The sequence below is a fragment of the Suricata suricatta genome, chromosome 1 (genome assembly GCF_006229205.1).
Source record: "Suricata suricatta isolate VVHF042 chromosome 1, meerkat_22Aug2017_6uvM2_HiC, whole genome shotgun sequence".
NCBI classification, from domain to species: Eukaryota; Metazoa; Chordata; class Mammalia; order Carnivora; family Herpestidae; genus Suricata; species Suricata suricatta.
The window spans coordinates 163,132,263-163,154,284 of NC_043700.1; the positions used below are offsets into that span (position 1 = coordinate 163,132,263).

General features: G+C 37.7%; 1 protein-coding gene across 3 annotated transcripts in view; it reads right to left on the minus strand.

Annotated features, from left to right (window-relative positions):
* KLHL5 (kelch like family member 5) overlaps positions 1–22,022 on the minus strand; it is an 87,065-nt gene that overhangs the window by 38,119 nt on the left and 26,924 nt on the right. For all 3 annotated transcript variants that reach the window (XM_029947283.1, XM_029947294.1, XM_029947303.1), the window contains 4 exons: positions 16,321–16,503; positions 13,420–13,556; positions 12,691–12,887; positions 3,587–3,799 (listed from right to left, as the gene is read on the minus strand). In XM_029947283.1, coding sequence (XP_029803143.1) covers positions 3,587–3,799; positions 12,691–12,887; positions 13,420–13,556; positions 16,321–16,503 — 730 coding nt within the window. The remainder of the gene's footprint in view (positions 1–3,586; positions 3,800–12,690; positions 12,888–13,419; positions 13,557–16,320; positions 16,504–22,022) is intronic.

Consider the following 22,022-nt stretch of genomic DNA (forward strand, 5'->3'; position numbering starts at 1 on the left):
GACAGAGACAGCACAAGCAGGGGAGGGTCAGAGAGAGAGGGAGACACTGAATCTGAAACAGGCTCCAGGCTCTGAGCTAGCTGTCAGCACAGAACCTGATGCAGGGCTCAAACCCATGAACAGTGAGATCATGACCTGAGCTGAAGCTGGACGCTTAACTGACTGAGCTACCCAGGCGCCCCTTGGTCTCTCCCCATAATATGCATTTTAAACAACTTCCCAGGTAGTATTGATCCTACACTTGAAGACTACAATTTAAAACAAATGGGCTGATCCAATGGATTTTCTGTCTTTATCTTGTCTCCTTGAACAAGATCATAATATCTGATGATATTAAATTTCCTCCTCCTTGCACTGGAATCTCTTTTTAACAGCACTCCACCTATTTACACAGGTTTAGAAATACCACTAAATCCTACTATTTCCTATGGTTCCACCCCTACTGCCCTTCATGTTCTCTTTGGCAATGTAATTCTCTTCCTTTTGGCTTCAACAACCTAATAATAAATTTTCAAAACTCCTTCCTAGACTCCAAGAGGATTAAAGGTACCAAGAAGCTCTGGGGATATGATTCTTCCACTTCTTCTTCACCTTCAAAATCAGCTCTTCATCTTCAATTCTCTGTCTTAATTGACAGGACCTTCCTTAACCTAGTTGCACAAATCAGAATCATTTTGGAGCCCTCTTTTATTGGTACCCTCCCCTTTCGACCAGTCATTAACTTGTATCAATTCTAATTCCTAAATAGCTCTTGAGCTTGGTAGTTTCTGTACCTCCACTGCCAGAGAGTGCTTAATTCACTTGTCTGAACCTAATAGTCTTTGTAATGGATTTCTACTTTGACCATTCCAATCCAATTTCTGCAATACAGTTATCGGATTTTCCTACATAAAACAATTATGCCACTCTCTGCTTAAACGTCTTCAGTGCCTCCTCACTGTTTTTAGGACAAAACACAAACTCTTTGACATAACTAAAGATTCTCTGTCTCTCCACACCTTTTATTTCTGCACTCAAGCCATGCAAACCCTCTTCAAATGCCAGGGCATGATGTATTTGCTCATGACTCCATAAGTAGGTACGATCTCCTATCTCTCCTGGGCTATCCTGCCCCCTCTTCTGGGTAGCTATTCAGGATGCAGACTGAGTGTCCTTTCAGAAAGTTCTCTCAGCTTCTCCACCATTATTCTGAGCAGCCTATTCTGATTATTTCCATAATGCCATGTTCATATATTTATCACAGCCTACCTCTCATTATATCATAATCACGAATTTACTTTTTAACCTCTTTCTTCCTCCACTTGATATCCCTCTCCTCACCCAGCAATTTTACACACAGTACTTTCAAGAGGTAAAATGGTTCCATGAGAAAGGCACAGAACTTAACTTGGGCTCAAGTCCTACCTCCATCTTTTATTAGCTCTACGTTAGCCAAGCAGCAAAGGAAATAAAACTATAATGCAGAAGGACAAAAATTTATGCAATCATTTTATGATTTTGAGCATATGGTTTTACTTTTTTGGTCTGTTACTTCATTTGTACAACAGGTGTTAGACTAACTGGCTGCCTTTAACTCTAAGATCTTATGCCTATGATTATCAGCAGTACCCTGGATAACAGAAATTTTAATGCGTCATGCAAATATAGTATCATAAAGATTTGAAACTGCAGCACTGAAGTCAATCATCAGGTTATTTAATTGCACAGATTCTTTTCAAAGTCTACTAGGATTTTTCACATTTTATTTTCTATAAAAGGATAAGAAAAAAATTCTGCTAAGTACCAGTAAAATATAACTCTTTTTAAAACATGATTTCAAGGGAAATGTTTTACAATGTTATTTTTCCTGAACTGTCATCAATTCATGCAGTCTCATTCCTATGAATCATAGAACATTCTACCTCTGAAGAGATCTTTCCTATAAAGCGTCAGCACTAATTTTTGTCTTTATAAGGTAGAGGACAAACAGTAACTTTTGCTATCAATGGCTGGAAATAATACATAATCCCCAAGATAAATGCAGATCATAAAATTTATGGCACTTGAAACAACAAAAATCTGATCTCGAGCAGTAACAGCTCATTCTTTCTTCACTTTCAAGGCCTCTTTCTCTATTCAAGCCTTCAAGATAAACATAAAATAGGCAGGAGAAATTATTGTACAAAAGTCCCCCCTCCTAACCATTGAGGATATGTTCCAAGACCCTCAGTGGGTGCCTGAAGCTGCAAATAGTACTGAATCCAGGGTATGCTATTTTTTTTCCTATACATACACACCTATGATAAAGTTTAATTTAAAAATGAGGCACAGTAAGAGATGAACAACAATAGCAAATAATAAAATAGAACAATTATAATACTGTAATAAAAGTTATGTGAATGTAGGCTTTCTCTCTAAATACCTTATTGCACTGTACGCACCCTACTTTCTCTTGTGATGACATGAGATGATAACTTGCCTATGTGATGAATGAAGTGAGGTGGGTGACGCAGGCACTGGGACGCAGCGTTGGGCTAACTAATGACCTTCTGACAAAAAGTCAGAAGGACGATCATTTGCTTTCTGACCATGGCTGACTCTGGGTAACGGACACCACAGAAGGCAAACTGCAGATAAGGGGAGACTGCTGTATATTCCAGCTACAACTGTACAAACGGGAAATCATGCATGTAAATATGTTATGACTGATCACCTTGAATGCACTAACTAGATATCTCTCAATTCTAAAACGATGCTGATAATGCTACCATGATGCTTTATTGTATATTTGATTTCACAGAGCCCTTTCTCATCTTTATAATAATTCTGTGAGATAGTCAGAGAGAATGTTATCTCCACCTGAAGGATTAAGAGACTGAGGTGTGTGAATATGCCCAGACACAGAATTTTTAAATGTCAGAGCTGGGACTCTTTATCATGCCTCAGTTTATTTATCACCAGAATCCAGTATTTAATGGATACTTAATAAACATGTAGCAAATGACTTAATTGAAATTTTCTGGTTCCTACCATCCACTGCAACTTTGATTAGCGCCTTTACTAATTCTCAATTTCTAGGATAGGTTTCTAGTTGAGTCAAATGAAATTACTAACCCCTAAGAAAGAATGTTATTTAATTCATGCAAGTTAGGTAGCCAGACCTTCTGGTTGAATACATAAACAGAGAGGCACCTGGGTGGCTCAGTTGGTTAAGCATCCAACTCTTGATTTCAGCTCAGGTCATGGTCTCACAGTTCATTAGATAGAGCCCCAAGTCAGGCTCTGTGCTAACAGCCCAAAGCCTGCTTAGGATTCTCTCTCCCTCTCTCTCGCATTCCCTCCCCAGCTCCCCCATGTGTGTGTGCACATGTGCTCTCTCTCTTAAAATAAATAAAGTTAAAAAGAAGAAAACATAAGCAGAATTTTTTAAAGCTAAGTATCTTTCCAGCTACATATTTCATAGGAGTATATGTAAAATAACCTTATCAAATAGAATAATCAAAGGAAAAAACCTATAGACATGTACATATTAACATAATTAGCATAAACTAAATACTCAAATGTTGTTGAAATTATGATACTGATTAAATAATCAAAATCAGTTTACCTGTGGGGCAAGAAGAGGTAGCCTAATATAAGCCAAAAGTTTACTGAGATCTTTCCGTCTCTGTTCCAAATCATGACGGACCCAAGTAAGAAGTGCATTCAGTATCGTCTCCTCATTAGGAATGTTCATGTCATCGCTGGCCAAGAGCTTTGCAATTTCACTGGCTGGTAATAGTACAAATTCCTGGTTTCGAATTACTTCCATGAAATGTTCCTAAAGGGAAAAAATAGCACATAAACAGTGTTCCTCTGTCCATCAGTTTATTTAAGATAAAATAAAAAATTCTGAAATAGATGCCAAAATACAGTTTGTACTTTAGACTTTCCTTATAATGGCATCACTATTTACTAGGAAAGGGACATAGTAGAAAATAACTTTTAAACTGCAATTATGTTGTTACACTTACAGTGTGTAAGTCTCTATATCAGTAGAATTAAATTTTACCATTTGGTACATTTTAAAAATGGACCTGGGATTTGTAGGTATTGCTTTGGTCAAGTTAGGGCATAGTTCTGGCAAGTCTTTCAAGAGGTATTATTTCTCTTACCCAGAAAGGGCTGCCTGGATGGCTAGATCTCCCAAGACCATTCCCAAGACCACAGAGGCCTTCTCAGACTCTGCCCAGGGAAGACTCTGTTTCCTTAGGGCTGTCCTAGAACCTGATTAGACTACACTAGAGTGTGTCAATGTAATTTGTAAGACCATGCAGGATTTTAGATCTGTTTTAAAAACTTCTAATCTGATTTATGTATGAAGTTCTTTTGGTCTCCAAGAAAAAGAGCCAAAGCAAAAGTGTCGACATAGAACGCACTGGGACCCCAGGCCCTTGCACTGAGGATCATTCATTTTCAGCTACATACTAGAATCAGGCACCTTATAATTTAAAATGGGAGATAGAAATGACTTTAGCTGTGAGATAATGACTTTTACTAGGTTCTTATGCTAAACAGTCTACAGAAATGGGAAATTTACTTTCTGGTCTGCAAGGTTACAAGTCTTAATGCATGGATTGTTTACATAACTATAATATAAATGCAAATGCTACATGTATTGTCCCTTAATGTTTTTCTTATACTTCCTAGTTTGCTATGGCTGTCTCAGCATCCACGGTTCTAGTGAAATAGCTAGGGCTGTTTAAATTAGAGCTAGAGATGAGGACTGGTGACTATCTTCTATATTAAAATGAGAATTATATGTTCCATATAGCTTGCAGTAACCCAAATTAGACACTGATCTAAAATATATCTTGGGTTGACATTCCTTTCTTAGAAATTCTTAAATAGGAAACCATACATGAATAATTAACTTAATTCAATTGCCTCAATTCATCATGATTTGTTAAAGATGCCCAAATGTATCTACTTTAAATGACTGATTATCATTTTCAGAAATATATTTTAATAAAACCTTGATGTTGGCTTCAAGCGAACTGTTTGATTCAATTATATACTGACATTATAAAATGATTTGGTAACACAAAGCAAGAGGTATAAAAATGCTTAGCTCTCAACCTAGTAACCCCACTAGCAGTTTAATCCTTTATAAATAATTCACAAGGGGAAAAAAGCTGATGCTTCCCTAATGATGCTTCTGTATTATTATTTATAATAATATTAGATGGGAATTAGCCTAAAGTCCAGCTATAGGGGGTTTCTAACTCAATGGACTATTAAGCAGGCACTAAAAATTTCAAAGACAAAGATCATATAGATATACAGAAACTTATTTATTACATAATATTAGGGAAGATTCTCAAAAAATCAAAATAATATACATTTCTCTTTTATTTAATTATTTTAATTGTTTAGTTATTTAGTTATAGCAGATATGTATAATTAATTAATTTTTAAATTTACATCCAAGTTAATTAGCATATAATGCAACAATGATTTCAGGAGTAGATTCCTTAATGCCCCTACTCATTTAGCCCATCCCCCCTCCCACAACCCCTGCAGAACCTTGTTTGTTCTCTATATTTAAAAGTCTTTTATGTTTTGTCTCCCTCCCTGTTTTTATATTATTTTTGCTTCCCTTCCCATATGTTCATCTGTTTTGTATCTTAAAGTCCTCATATGAGTAAAGTGTCATATATTTGTCTTCCTCTAATTTTGCTTAGCCTAATACCCTCTAGCTCCATCCACTTAGTTGCAAATGGAAAGATTTCATTCTTTTTGATTGCTGAGTAGTACTCCATTGTATATATATACCACATCTTCTTCATCCATTCATCCATCAACGCACATTTGGGCTCTTTCTATACTTTGGCTATTGTTGATAGTGCGCTATAAACATTAGGGTGCATGTGCCCCTTTGAAACAGCACACCTCTATCCTTTGGATAAATATCTAGCAGGGCAATTGCTGGGTCATAGGGTAGTTCTATTTTTAATATTTTTAGGAACCTCCATACTGTTTGCCAGAGTGGCTGCACCAGTTTGCATTCCCATCAGCAGTGCAAAAGACATCCTCTTTCTCCACATCCTCACCAAAATCTGTCATTGCCTGAGTTGTTAATGTTAGCCATTCTGACAGGCATGAGTTGGTATCTCACTGTGGTTTTGATTTGTATTTCCCAGATGATGAGTGATGTTGAGCATTTTTTGGCCATCTGGATGTCTTCTTTGGAGAAGTGTCTACTCATGTCTTCTGCCCATTTCTTCACTGGATTATTTTGGGTGTTGAGTTGGTAAGTTCTTTATAGATTTTGGATACTAACCCTTAATCTGATAGGTCATTTGCAAATATCTTCTCCCATTTTCTGGGTTCTCTATTTTGAGTGTCTGTTTTTGTGCCAGTAGCATACTGTCTTGATGATTACAGCTTTGTAATATATCTTGAAGTCCAGGACTGTGATGCCTCCAGCTTTAGTTTTCTTTTCCAAGATTGAATTGGCTTTTTGAGGTCTTTTCTGGTCTTTCCTCTGTGAAGAATGCTGGTGTTATTTTGATAGACATTGCATTGAATATGTAGATTGCTTTAGGTAGTATTGACATTTTAACAATATTTGTTTTTCTATCCAGGAGTATGGAGTATTTTCCCGTTTTTTGTTTGTTTGTTTGTTTCTTCAATTTCTTTCCTAAGCTTTGTATAGTTTTCAGTGTATAGATTTTTCACCTCTTTGGTTAGATTTACTCCTAGGTATTTTATGGGTTTTGGTGCAGTTGTAAATGGGTCCTTGATTTCTCTGTTGCTTCATTATTGGTGTGTAGGAATGCAACCGATTTCTATTCACTGGTTTTATATCCTGCGACTTTGCTGGATTCATCGATCAGTTCTAGCAGTGTTTTGGTGGAATCCTTGGGTTTTCCACACAGAGTATCATGTCATATGAGAAGAGCAAAAGTTTGACCTCCTGGCCAATTTGGATGCCTTTTATTCCTTTGTGTTTCCCAATTGCCGAGGCTAAGACTTCCAATACTATACTGAAGAACAGTGGCAAAAGTGGACATCCCTGTCTTGTTCCTGACCTTAGGGGGAGGGCTCTCAGTTTTTTCCCCATCGAGGATAATATTAGCAGTGGGCCTTTCATATATGGCTCTTATGATCTCGAGTTATGATCCTTCTATCTTTGCTTTCTTGAGGGTTTTTATAAAGAAAGGATGCTGTATTTTGTCAAGTGCTTTGTCAGCATCTCTTGAGAAACTCATGTGGTTCTTGTCCTTTCTCGTATTGATGTGATGTATAGCATTGATTGTTTTGCAGATACTGAACCAGCGCTACCTCCCAGGTATAAATCCCACTTGGTCTTGGTGAATAATTCTTTCTTCTCTATGTTTTTATTTATTACTGAGACAGAGAGAAACAGAGCATGAGTGGGGGAGGGGCAGAGGGAGAGAGGGAGACTCAGAATCCAAAGCTGGCAGCTCAGAGCCTGATGCAGGGCTTGAACCCACGAACCATGAGATCATGACCTAAGCCAAAGTCAGCCACTTAACTGACTGAGCCACCCAGGTGTACTGTGAAGAATTCTTTTAATGTATTGTTGGAACCAATTGGCTAGTATCTTGTTGAGGATTCTTTGCATCCATGTTCATCAGGGAAACTGGTCTAAAATTCTACTTTTTAGTGGGGTCTTTGGTTTTGGAATCAAGGTAATGCTAGCTTCATGGAATGAGTTTGGAAGTTTTCCTTCCATTTCTATTTTTTGAAACAGCTTCAAAAGAATAGGTGTTAACTCTTCTTTAAATGTTTGGTATATTTCCCCTGGAAAGCCATAAGGTCCTGGGAGATTTATGATTACTAATTCAATTTCTTTGCTGGTTATGGGTCTTTTCAAATTTTCTATTTCTTCCTGTTTCAGGATGAAAACATTCCTGTTTTGGTATGTTTCTAGGAATTTGTCCATTTCTTCCAGATTGTCCATTTTATTGGCATATAATTGCTCAGAATATTCTTTTATTGTTTGTATTTCTGCTGTGTTGGTTGTGATCTCTTTTCTTTCATTTGATTTTATTTATTTGGGTCCTTTCCTTTTTCTTTTTTATCAAACTGGCTAGGGGTTTATCAATTTTGTTAATTGTTTCAAAGAACCAGCTTATGGTTTCATTGATCTGTTCTACAGTTTTGTTTTGTTTTTTGTTTCTACAGCATTGATTTATGCTCTAATCTTTATTATTTCCTGCCTTCTGCTGGTTTGGGGTTTTATTTGCTATTCTTTTTACAGCTCTTTACGGTGTAAAGTTAGGGTGTGTATCTGAGACCTTTCTTCCTTCTTTAGGAAGGCCTGGATTGCTATATACTTCCCTTTTATAACCACCTTTGCTGTGTCTCAGAGGTTTTGGGCTGTGGTGTTATCATTTTGATCAGCTCCCATGTACTTTTTAATTTCCTCTTTAACTTCTTGGGTAGCCCATTCATTATTTAGTAAGATGGTCTTTAGTCTCCTAGTATTTGTTATCTTTCCAAATTTTTTTCTTGTGGTTGATTTTGAGTTTCATAGTGTTGTGGTCTGAAATATGCACATTATCATCTCGATCTTTTTGTACTTGTTGAGGGCTGATTTGTGTCCCAGCATGTGACCTATTCTGAAGAATGTTCCATATGTACCAGAGAAGAATGTGTATTCTGGGGCTTTAGGATGAAATGTTCTGTATATATCTGTTAAGTCCATCTGGTCCAGTGTGTCATTCAAAGCCATGGTTTCCTTGTTGATTTTTTGTTTAAATGATCTTTTCATTGCTGTAAATGGGGTGTTGAAGTGCCCCACTATTATAGTATTTGTTTCTTTAGGTTTGTGATTAGTTGATTAATATATTGGATGCTTCCATGCTGCAGGCATAGATGTTTACTGTTTACAGCTGTGAGGTCTTGGTCAATAGACCCTTTAATTGTGATATAATGCCCTTCTTCATCCCTTGTTTGAGTATTTTAAAATCTAGATCGTCTGATATAAGTATGGATACTCTGACTTTCTTTTGGTGACCATTAGCATGAAAGATGGTTCTCCATCCACTTATTTTCAAACTGAAAGTGTCTTTAGATATAAAATGGGTCTGTTGTAAATAGCATATTGATGGATATTGTTTTCTGTTACTCTATGTCTTTTGGTTGGAGCATTTAGTCCACTGACATTTAGAATAAGTACTCAAAGATATGAATTTATTGTCATTATGTTGCCTGTAGAGTTGGAGTTTCTGGAGGTGTTCTCTGGTCCTTTCTAGTCTTTGTTGCTTTTGGTCTTTTTTTTTTCCTCATCTTTTCTCCTCTCAGAGAGTCCCCCTTAAAATTTCTTGCAGGGCTGATTTAGTGGTCACGAACTCCTTTACTTTTTGTTTGTCTGGGAAACTTTTTACCTCTCCTTCTATTTTGAATGACAGCATTGCTGGATAAAGAATTTTTGTCTGCATATTTTTCTGATTCAGCACACTGAATATATCTTGCTACTCCTTTCTGGCCTGCCAAGTTTCTGTGGAAAGGCCTGCTGCAAAACTGATCTGTCTTCCCTTGTAGGTTAAGGACTTTTTTCCCCCTTGCTGCTTTCATGATTCTTTCCTTGTCTGTGTATTTTGTGAATCTGACTATGTTATACCTTGTTGATGGTCAATTTCTGTTGATTTTAATGGGAGTTCTCTGTGTTTCCTGGATTTTGATGTCTGTGTCTTTCCCCAGGTTAGCAAAGTTTTCTTCTATCATTTACTCACATACACCTTCTACTCCTTTTTCTCCCTCTTCATCTCTGGGACCCCTATGATTTGATTGTTATTCCTTTTTAGTGAGTCACTGAGTTCTCTAATGATATACATTACTCAAAGGTAGTGTATAGTATAACCCACATTCACACCATAATGATGTTAACTATTGCTTTACTTTCAAATGGTATTAGTGGCATTACCAATGTCATGGTATTAATTCATCAATTAGAAAAGGACTATTATATAACACTACTCATTTTATTATTTACTTGTCAATATACCTATTTCATAATGCTGTCCATTCCATTCTAATTCATTTTAAGTGAAAATCAAGTCTCTCAGCAACTTACGGAAAGACTACTGAACTCAAGGTTAAACACAAAGTGCTGTTCAAAAGTATTATTTGGTTTTAAAGCAGGTATTTTAATAAAATTCAATGTTTTTTCCCCTAGGCTTTCTAGATCAAGAAAGAAAATTTAAAAATTTAAAATTAAATGCTTGTATTTATTTCATAAAACCATAATATCATTAAATACTCATAATAATATACCCAGTGTAAGACTTTGATGGAGGTTAAATAACTTGTGCCTGGTCACATTCAGTGGCAGCCATAATGAGCACAAGTGTCCAGGTTTCATGGTCACAAGAAGGAACTCTTTATCCTCTCCCACCTGTGCTCACAGAGGATGACTAATCATCCCAAGTATGTGCACTGTTTACTGACTGTAACAACTGAATTCACTATGTGGCATTATTCTTAGTCTATTTTGTGTTGTTGTGATGAGCACTGGGTGTTGTATGGAAGTGTTGAATCACTATATTGTGTACCTGAAGCTAATATAACACTGTATGTTAACTCACTGGAATTAAAATAAGAACTTAAAATCTATTTTGTGATATAAATAGCTATCATGCTACCAAACGCTTGCTAGTATTATGCCTTTTCTCCTTTTGAAATTAGTTTTTAAGCAAATGAAATTACTGAGGGATTTGTTTAAATTGAAGATTGAATTTTGTGATACATTTTCATCAACTTTCCATAGCAACAATTCAAGTCAAACAATCTGCCTCTAAATGAGTTATTGTTATTAGACTTAAATTTCATGTCTCTGTTGAAACTGAATAATGTCAAATAATGGCCTTGAGAAAAAAAATGCCCAACTAATTGGCTATCAAAATAGTTTTAAAAACACTGAGCTAAATCAATAATATTGTACTAACTCTGTATGGCTACAGAAAATAACTACACTTATCACGGTAAGCATGGCATAATGTATAGAACTGTTGAATCCCTATGTTGTCCACCTGCAACTAAAATACCACTGCAAGTCAACTTTACTTTAATAATAAAAAAAGCCAATTTAATTTAAGTCTAAGCCATTATGTCTAAGCAGCCACTGTACCTCTACTGTAAACAAAAGGAGTGACCTCAGTGCATACAAATGTTTTTATATGACTAAAACTCCTTCCTAAAAAAGAGGTATTACTTAAATTAGAAATGGATTATATAGAAAAGAAAACCAGCTTTATTTTATTTATATTCATCTTACTCCCCAAATTATCTGAACCTGAGGTTTAAGGTAAAAATGAGAAATCTGCAAGGAAAGATAAAGACTGAGGTGGGGGGAAAAATCTTCCATGGGATTTAATTTAGAAGACACTAGATCTTTATAGCACTGCCCTGTCACACAATCTCTAGTTTTTCACTCGAAGCACTATAGCCATTATAAACAAGCGACATTTCTGAGAAGTGACATCATGGGGGAAATAGTGAATCATAAAGGTTGTACTTTAGCGTGAGTGCTTTTGTTCCCTCATGCCAATCCCTACTGGGTTGAATAGAGTAAATCTCTATAATGATGGTAACAATGATGACGACACTATTTACTGACTGGGTATACTGTGTGTCAATTACTATTTTAAGCACTAACCTGCTATCAGCTCATTTAATCCTCACACATCAAACTTATCAAGTTGGTGGAATTAGTCTTCCCAGTTATTGCAAACATCTGTTCTCATAATTTTTTCTAAATCTCTGTTTCTGTAGTAAAGATTCTTAAAGCACTTGTCAATCCCTTCACCGACAAACCAACTCACTGGAAGGATGGGGGACAGAGGACAAGGTAGACAAAAACATTTCCTAAATGTTGATAAAATAGTAATACGGATAACTAGTGGAAATGTGTGTGAATGGTCACACTCTCTCTTCTCTCAGAAGCTGTACGGCCCTGATGGCAGCATTTAAAGCAATCTTGGGCCAGCTGTGAAGACCTGACTACCTTGGTGTGACAAGATGGTCATTCCCTAAAAATCCAAATATCCTCCCTTCCCCAAACCCCCTACCATGAAGACTGGTCCTAACAATATGCCCTCAACATCCCCCTCTTTTCTTACTGTCCTAGATCAATCTGTACCCATTATCCTCCAGGTTTCTGAATGAGAACCTCCTCTGCCATTTATTTTGAGCACATAATTTGCTACACTTAATAAGAATATCTTTCAACATAGCTAAAAACTCTTCTTACATATAATCGGATTTATCTTTCATAAAAAGCCTCCCTTTCATCCTATCATCTATACTAGTACTGCACCAATGCCACAAAGTCAGTCACCAATTTCTGTCAGTGACTATGTGGGCAGTTCTAAAATATACCCAGGTGCTACAAAGGAAAACATAAGGGAAATCTTGCTTTAAAAAGTGGCAGATCTGAAAATCTTGAATAGGACAGTCCTAGGCCACTGCTCTGCTATCTCAGCAACTGTAATAACTTCGGGCTTGACTCATACATCCAGGAGAAATATTACTTGGTGTTTTCCCCTCATAACTCCATGAAAACGTGCTGCATTAGGCAGTGAACCTGAACCTCAAGACGTGTGGCAGAGCCATGGGGAAACAGCAACCCATAGATAAGCCTGCAAAAGTAAGGAATGAGGTAGAGAGCATGTGCCTTTCTGCTTTTCAGGAAATACATACCATAGTATAATTGTGAGCCACTTTATGCAAATCTGTACAACCTTGGGCATCAGCAAAAGAACGGATTCCAAGACAGTTGGACGGGTGAAGCTGTTTCATTAAAAACTTACAGCAAGCTTCCACAACCTGTGAAAGCTGAAGAAGGCAAGCTGTAGATAGCAGGCACTCAATATTATCTTCTTTTAATTCAAGGCGGCCTTAATGATAAAAAGAAATTCCATTAACTATAGAGCTATATTAACTTTAATTTATAAAATAATTGATGTTAACAGTAATAATTCAAAACAAGAGTTCATTGTATGAATTCCAGACCTAGATGGTTTAAGACAGTCCAAAAAGAAAAAAAAGTACTAAATACAAAAAAGAAATTATTAGCTCTTTGTGACTTCTATTAAAATAAAAAACTAATGGATTATTTTCCAAATTTTTAAATGATGCTTTAATGAAGTAGCATATCTAATTTTAAATGCAAATAATTTATGAACATTACATAATTCATCTAATTATTATAGTAATGTATAAAAATACCAATAATAAGCTTAATTATGATAACCACTTTAAAGATTCTAATATAAAAATCTTAACTTATGAAGGTATCACCGGGGGTGGTGATTATAACAAAAGAATTAACTGTTAGCTGTGGCAGGCTTTACTAGAAGCAGAAATCTGAAATCTAATAATATAACATAACCTTAAGAGGTTTTAGATTTACATTTTCAGATTTATTACCTGTATATGCATACTGAATCAAGGACCATAGTGAATTCGGTTCAACACCTTCCATTTTTATTTCTTCTTGCCTTGCTTCTCTGACATCATTAGTAAACATGGCAGCAAAATAATCAGAGACAGAGGAGAGCACCAGTCTGAGAACATATCAGAAGAAAAAAACCAGTGACCACATTATAAAGTTGACATTCATTAATAAATGCTGCTGCTTCTCTTTCTCTCTCTCTTTTTTTTTAATTTGTTACCCACAGAAAGTGCATGGTACAGGGAAATGCATTTTAAGTTTGACAAATTGCTTTATGCTCTAGTTCCTTCCTTGGAATAATAAATTACCATTACTAAAAATTTTCTGCTGAGGTAAATGATTTACCCATTCATTACTCAAATATCACTTTAAAGCATCCAGAAGAAAAGCTAAAGTCCACACCATTAAATTGACTATATAAAAAAAGAAAAAAAGTGTTAAGTGTTCATCACTTTTTGAAATAACCTAAGATTTTGTATTTTTAAAAATTTAATTGTAGAAACGGTAAATAATGGGAGACAGTGGAGAATGGTTTTAGCAGGTTATTTTCAACTTTTGTGATTTTTAAAAAATTATTATTGTATATTTTAATGTTCACATTTTATTTATATTATTTGTTGTAATACTACAAAACTATAATATTTTTATAATAGTACATTTTTATATATTATCTAAATCTCTGATTAGCTTTTTGATAGTCATATATGAACAAAAATAGGTTATACAAAGATTCTGAAATGTGCATTTTTTATTTGATGTCTTGGAGATATTGCCATGGCAGCACACTTATATAGATTTAATTTTTTTGAAGAAATATTAACAGATAATGGTCAAAGCTCCCTTTATGTTCCTCTCTACTTCCATTCCCCTCTCCCAGGTGTGCAGTGCTGAGTCATAGGTTTACCAGATTGCTCTCAAAAGTGCTATGCCAATTTAGACCCCCACCAGCACTGTAGGAAAGAGAACATTTTCCCACAATATTGTCAGATGTTAAATTTTGGGGCCATCTGCAAGGTGTTAAGGGGCATCTCACTGTTTAAATTTTTTAATGTTTATTTTATTTTTGAGAGAGACAGAGAGACAGAGCATGAGTGGGGAAGGCACAGAGAAAGAGGGAGACATAGTATCTGTTGCAGGCTCCAGGCTCTGAGCTGTCAGCACAGAGCCTGATGCAGGGCTCAAACTCATGAACTGTGAGTTCATGACATGAGCTGAAGTTGGACGCTTAACCAACTGGACAACCCAGGTGCCCTTCGTTGATGTTTTACTTTTCATTCCCCTGATTGCCAGTGAGATTGAAGGTCTCTCCAGTCATTGGTCATTCAAGTTTCTTCTGAGAACTGTCTATTTATTCATTTATTCACTAAACAAATTCATACCTAATAAGAACTGGACATTGTTCTAGATTATTTGAGATATTATCAGTATAAACAACAGACAAAAGATCCCTTCTCTCACGGAGTCTTACATTCTAGAGGGAAGGGAAATAAATAATAAACAGCAAAGGTAAATTAGATAGTGAATTAAAGAGTGGCAAGTGCTAAGGGGAAAAAGTAGGATAAGGGCCAACGGGGAGTCGGCAGTGGGTTTAAATAAGTGGTCTTACTGGAAAGTGGCATTTGGACAAAGACTTGAAGAAGGTGCGGAAATTAGTCATATAGGTATCTAGGAATAGCATTCAGGCAGAAGGAGCAGCCAATGCAAAAGCAAACCCCAAAGGGAGCAGAGGCATGCCTGGCACATACAAGGAACATGGGGCGCAGAGGGCGCAGGGACAGGTGCTGGACAGAGCGTGAGAAGGCAATGATGATCACACAGGCCACTTTGAGGACTTGGGCTTTCACAGTTAGCGACATGAGGAGTCACTGAAGTTTGACCACAGGAGTGACTGGATCGGAGTTCTGTTTTTAAGGGATCACTGAGATAGAAAACAGAATGTAGGGGAAAGGTGAAAGCAGGGAGATCAATTGGCAGTTTCTGGTATTGGTAACCTGACTGAGATGGTGAGAGTTTACATATACATGGAAGGGAAGGTAATGAACTCTGTTTTAGAAATAATAAGATTTGAGATATCTAATGAAATGCAGGTTGAAGTATCTTTTCTAATAACCCCATGCTCGTAACATGGACTTTTTGTCACAGTATCTAGTAGCATCTCAATAAATGTATGCTCACTGAATCATTGGAAACTAAGACCAAGCCCACTTTTCCTAATGATTTCAGTTCCACTTTGGAAGGCTTAAGAAAACCTTTGGGACAGACTGTTAATCAGTTTTTGAAAGCATTAAAAAAAAAAAAAACCCTTTGGGGTCCTAACAGTGATTAACATTGAACAATTGAATACGGAATTATCAAAAGAAACAATGAAATAGCCTTTATTTAACACCTCTCTTTTCCTTTTCTTATTTCAAAAAATAGTAGCATCACTCTTTTCATATTTCTTAGAAGTTAGCAAATAGAAGTTGGGACAGGTGTCGCTAGTTTAGAACTCTTGAGTTTTTTTCCATTTCCTTCCACTGGCATTTTTGCTTCTAAATACTCACAGCTCTAATTTCCACTGATTTTATTTAAAGTTGTTTAATAGGTAGAATTAGGAGGAAAGCTGCTCATAGTAGCTGAAATCTACACCAAACAGTACTGACCAATCTGAGCCTAGTGTGCTTTGTTTTTGTGATCCTACAGAGGGAAAGTGGCCCTTCTGGGGTTATTTAATGTGTAATAATTTCACATGCACTGTTTTCTTTGTAGAAACTCCAAGAAAGACATCCCTTCCCTAAAGCATCCCATACTAATAGTTGGAACAAATTATCTCAACGTACATAACTAAATTAGCGAGGAAATATTTCTCACATATAGAGACTTAGAAAACAATTTACCTGTGAGCTGGAATTCTGCGATCACCAGCAACTAGAATTACATCACATAACTGTTTATGTCTCAGATAGTTTTCCATCTTTTTAAATGTTTGCTCCGCATGATTAAGGGCTTGGAAAAATTCATCTGATGAACATGGCTCCATAGTATGGCAGGATGATAATGTCTGGCTACTATTGGAAGTCCTGAAAAGAAAGAGAACACACCTTTTGAAATATTACTATCACATTGAAGATATCATTTCTATCATGTTCTTTAAAACCCTTTAAATGTAATTGATGCTATCAGTCAACAGTAACATGTAATGATTCATCATTTTTGCCTTTTAAATTCAATGATGGCTCAAATAACACATGTGTCTTGTAAACACTGTAAATGAATGTGGCACCTATTAATTAGACTATACATATTCCTTGTGGTGTCTGTTTTGAGATCTTTTTGCTCGTTAACATAATATCTCTGTTGAAAAAGGGCCAAACTGTATTCATAATGATAGCTATATCTCCTAATATTATATTTAAGGATGTAAGAAATTATTCTTTGAAGGGAGGAAGGCAGTGAAACTATTTTAGAGACATAAATCCAAGCCACCCTTTACTTAAAAATGGGTTATATTCCACAGTTCATTTTACAGGATAATTGTTTAGAATATAAAACACAGTTGACCTTTGACCAACACAGGTTTGAATTGTGGGGGTCCACTTCTACGTGGATTTTTCTCAATAAATATAGTGTAGTACTAAAAACGTATTTTTTCTTCCTTATGATATATATGTATATATTTAGACATAGATTTATTCTTCTTCTTTTTTTTTTTTTTGAAGAGAATGCATGCAGGGGAAGGGAAGAGAGAGGGGACAGAGGTGATAGCTCTGCTGACAGCAGAGTGCCCAGTGTGGGGCTTGAACTCACAAACAGCGAGATCACAACCTGAGCTAAATTCCACACTCAACCAACTGAGCCACCCAGGTGCCCCTCTTCCTTATGATATTCTTAATAACATTTTCTTTATTCTCTAGTTTGCTTTATTGTAAGGGCATAATATATAATGTATATAATATACAAAATGTATGTTAATTGATTGTTATTTTTAAGGTTTCTAGTCAAGAGCAGTCTATTTAGGAGTTAAGTTTTCAGGGAGTCAAAAGTTATATGGGGATTTTCAACTGTGTGGGGGTTGGTGTCCCTAATTCCCCCCATTGTTCAAGGGTCAACTGTACACTGGCATAAAAACAATGTTATAAATAATTCATTTGATTCTCTAGCCAGTCTTCAAAAGCCCAGGTAACCTACAACTTACAGATAAAAGAAAATTGATGGGGTAACTCAGATATCTAAAAATTACTTGAGCATTCCAAATTATAGTTTGAAAAGTATAAGTTTTCATATGGATTACTGATGGAAATGTAGAAAAAATGAAAAGGTTAGGATCAAGAATTATGTTCTACGTCTACCCCTCTCCACTGCCCCCATGACCACCTGAATCACATAATCAACATCCACTGGCTATGCAATGAACTACATAACCACTGACTATGCCATAACTTAGCTCTCATTAATTGTCAGATCTACTTTTAGAGACAATTATGATTTTGATAAATGCTCTGTTGATTCAATCCTCACTATATCTTAAGAGAATATTCTTAAGATAAGCCAATGGTAATCTTACCAGAAAAAGAAAAAGTCATTGGATCTTTTATGTTTAAGGTAAAAAGAACTGAAACCAAGGAGAGCACATGCCCTGCCAGGAGTCATGCAGTTTGTTCATGATAGAAACATGCCTGTCACAGAGACCACTGTGTGATCACCTTTATATCGCTTTTACTTTTCCTTCTGAGAATATAGCTAGAGTGCATTTCCCAGCCTCTGTCAGAGGTAGGTGTGGTCTTATAATAGAAATGCACTGTGCCACCTCCGGGCTAAAGTGGCTAAGAGAAGATGTTCCTTTCTCCTGCTTCCCTTCTCTTCCAGGGAGAATGGAGAGGTCTGAGGGCTTAGATCAAGTAAGAGGTAAGATAGACACATGGAAGGTCACTCACGTAAGAACATTCATATTGGTTATATTCACAAGAATTCTACACTGTAGGGGAGGAGCCAATATGGCGGAGAGGAAGGCGGAAGCTCTGTAAACTTCATCAGCCCCATCTATCGAACTGAGAAGGACATTACTCTAATCAGCAAAAGGGGAAGGAGAAAATACAGACTCCAGAAAGAAGACACTCTCAAAGATGCTTGAGTGAGTGAGTATGAACTGGGGAGATTGGAAAATGGGCCAGCCCGAGAGGGACAGGGGAGGTGGGAGCCCCAGCCCGACACAGGGCAAGCGCACGGAGGCCCTGAGAGACAAAGGGAAGAGAAAGAGAAACTGAACACACTCATAGTACTGTCTCTAGAGAAGAGATAAAGAACGTTTAACCCCGCTCGGAGAGAAAAACTCACTCCATATATAACTGCTGTGTAGCCCAAATCCCGAACCCGGGTGGCACAAGGGAAAAAACAGCCTCCACCCCTGAGCAATCCCGGCAGGGAGTCGGTGGCCCGCTGGTGGCCTGGGGGCGCTCACTTCGGCCTCGGATGCGGGAATGGGAGTGGGAGCACTCACCTCACTTCCACAGCATATCGCCACCAGCATTGGCTGTGCAAATCCTGAATCCTGGGTGCGAACATGGAAAAAATAGTCCCTACTCCTATGCGATCCTGGCAGGGAGTTGTTGACGGAGGAGGCAGAGGCGAGCGCGCTTTGGCTGCAGGGGCGCGCAGCTCATTTCCGGCAGCGCCCAGCGCCTTGGGTAATAGCAGCACAAGTCCTGGCTGGCCGGTGCCAAGAGAAACTGCTCCCTCCCACTATGCGATTGCAATCCCGACTGGGGGATGGGAGTTGGTGGCGGTGTCTGTGAGGGCGTGCATTTTGCCTCCTGCAGCGCAGCTCACCTCCGGCAGCGGCAGCACAAATCCCTGCCAGGGCCTAGAGAAACAGGTCCCTCCCCCAGCGAGATCCCGGCTAAGAAACCAGCCACCAAAGCAAGTACATCTCATATGTGGTAGCATAAAAGTGCATGGACTAGGATTTTGAAACGAAGCAGGCCTGAAAATACAGCTTGGCTCAGCTGTGGCACAGGGTGATCGGACTCATTACAGTGAAGAGCAGCGCTTAGTTCCAGTGGAGCTTGGGGTGCCGCCATTCTACTCTCCGCAACCACCAAGGCTGGGCCTCCAAGAGAAGCTGCCCAAGACCTACTACACCAAACCACGCCTATCCACGAGGAGGAGCTGCTTTTTTTTTTCATTTTGTACTTATTTTTTATTATTATTACCTTTTATACTTTAAAAAGATTTTTTTTAATTTTTACTCCTTATTTTCCTTTCTCCTATCTCCCTCTTTTTTTTCGTCATCCTGCCATCCAGATATATTCTTCTGTATCTCATCCTTATCTCTCCCCTCAACTGGTTATATACTTTTAGACTGTCCATTGCCCTTTGTTTCCTCTGCTCCCCTTTATTTTTATTTTTTCTACTCTTCCCTCTCCGTTTTCTTTTCTTCCTTTCCTCCTTTGTTTGTTTGATGCGTCTATGCGTCTGCATGCTTCTGTTCCCTCTGTGTTTGTCTGTTTTCCTTCTCAGGGGTACCCCAAGAAACAAGCCAAAGTACACACGATGGTGAGTCCCAAATATTGCCAAGTAGGGAAATAAAATAATCAAAGGCACAACAAGAGAAACTGAGAGACACCATTAAAAGAATATTTCCTGAAACAATAGGCCCTAGACAGTCAATAAGCCTCCTTTAATAGAGCAATACTAACAGGTGCACAGTGCACAATGAGCTTTTTAAAACTGACAAGAGACAGAAAACTAGCCAAAATGACTAACAAAGGAACTCTCCCCTGAAGAATCTCCAGGAAGAAGTCACAGCCACAGAACTACTAAACAGATCTAAACAACATAACGGGCCAAGAATTTTAAAAACATCATAAAATTAATCGCTGAGGTTGAAAAAAGCATCAGAGAAGCAACTGAGACAATGACTAGGGGTTTGGAAAATAAGTGTGATGAGTTAAAGAAGGCTACAAATGAGGTGAATAATAAAATGGAGGCAGCCACCTCAAAGATTGAAGAGGCAGAGAGAAGAATAGGTGAATTAGCAGACACAGTTATAGCAAAAGAGGAAGCCGGAAAAAAAAAAAGAGAGAAATTGATGCAGGAGCAGGAAAGGAGAATTCGAGACCTGAGTGATACAATCAAACGGAACAACATCTATATCATAGGAATTCCTGAAGAGGAAGAAAGAGAGAAAGGTCCTGAAGGGATACTAGGCCAAATTATTAAGTGAGCATTTCCCAAATCTGGGGGAAAAAAGACATTCAAATTCAAGAGGCACAAAGTACCCCCTTAGGACGTAATTTGAATCGGCCTTCAGCATGACATATCATAGTGAAAGTGGCAAAATACAAAGATAAAGAGAGAATTCTGAAAGCAGCTAGGAAGAAAAGGGCCTTCATGTACAAAGGGAAACCTATCAGAGAGGTTACAGACCTATCTAATGAAACCTGGCAGGCCAGGAAGGAATGGCAGGAAATCTTCAATGTGATGAGCAGAAAAAACATGCAGCCAAAAATCCTTTATTCAGCAAGCCTGTCATTCAAAACAGAAGGAGAGACAAAGGTGTTCCCAAATAAACAAAAATTGAGAGAATTCATGACGACCAAACCAGCCCTACAAGAAATCCTAAGAGGGACTCTATGAGGGAAATGTTGCAAAGAATACAAGGTGCCAGAGACACCACTATAAACATGAATTCTAGGGAGAACACAATGACTCTTAACCCACATTTTTCAATAATAACACTGAATGTAAATGGACTGAATGCTCCAACCAAATGACACAGGGTAGCAGAATGGATAAAAAAAGAACACCACCGAAATCCATCTATTTGCTGTCTACAAGAGACTCATTTCCGACCTGAAGATACCTTCAGGTTGAAAGTAAAGGGATGGAGAAAAATCTATCATGTGACTGGAAGCCAAAAGAAAGCCACAGTAGCCATATATCAGACAAAATGGACTTTAAAGTAAAGGCAGTAACAAGAGATGAAGAAGAACATTATATACTAATTATAGGTTCTTTCCATCAGGAAGAGCTAACAATTATAAACATCTATGCGCCAAATTCGGGAGTGCCCAAATACATAAAACAATTAATCACGGACAGAAACAATCTTATTGATAAGAATGTGCTAATTGCAGGGGACGTTAATACTCCACTGACAGCAATGGATAGATCAACCAGACAGAAAATCACTAAAGAAACAATGGACCTGGGGGTGGAGGAACCAAGATGGCGGAGAGGAACTGAGCTCTGTAAACTCCCTCCACACCATTTATCAAACTGAGAAGGATATTACGCTCATCTGCGAGAGCGGAAGGAGAAAATACGAACTCCAGAAAAAATAGAACCTCAAGGATACCTGAGTGAGTGGGGGCGAATGGGGGAGATCTTTTTGAAAACGGGCCAGCCCGGGACCGGCAGGGGAGGTAAGATCCCCAGCCCAACGTGGTGCAAGCGCACGGCGCCCGAGAGACAAAGAGAAGAGACAGAGTGGGAACACGCTCATAGAACTGTCTCTGGGGAAGAGGTATAGAACGCTTGGCTGCGCTTGGAGACAGAAACCCACTCCATAGATAACTGCTGGATAGCCGAAATCCTGAAC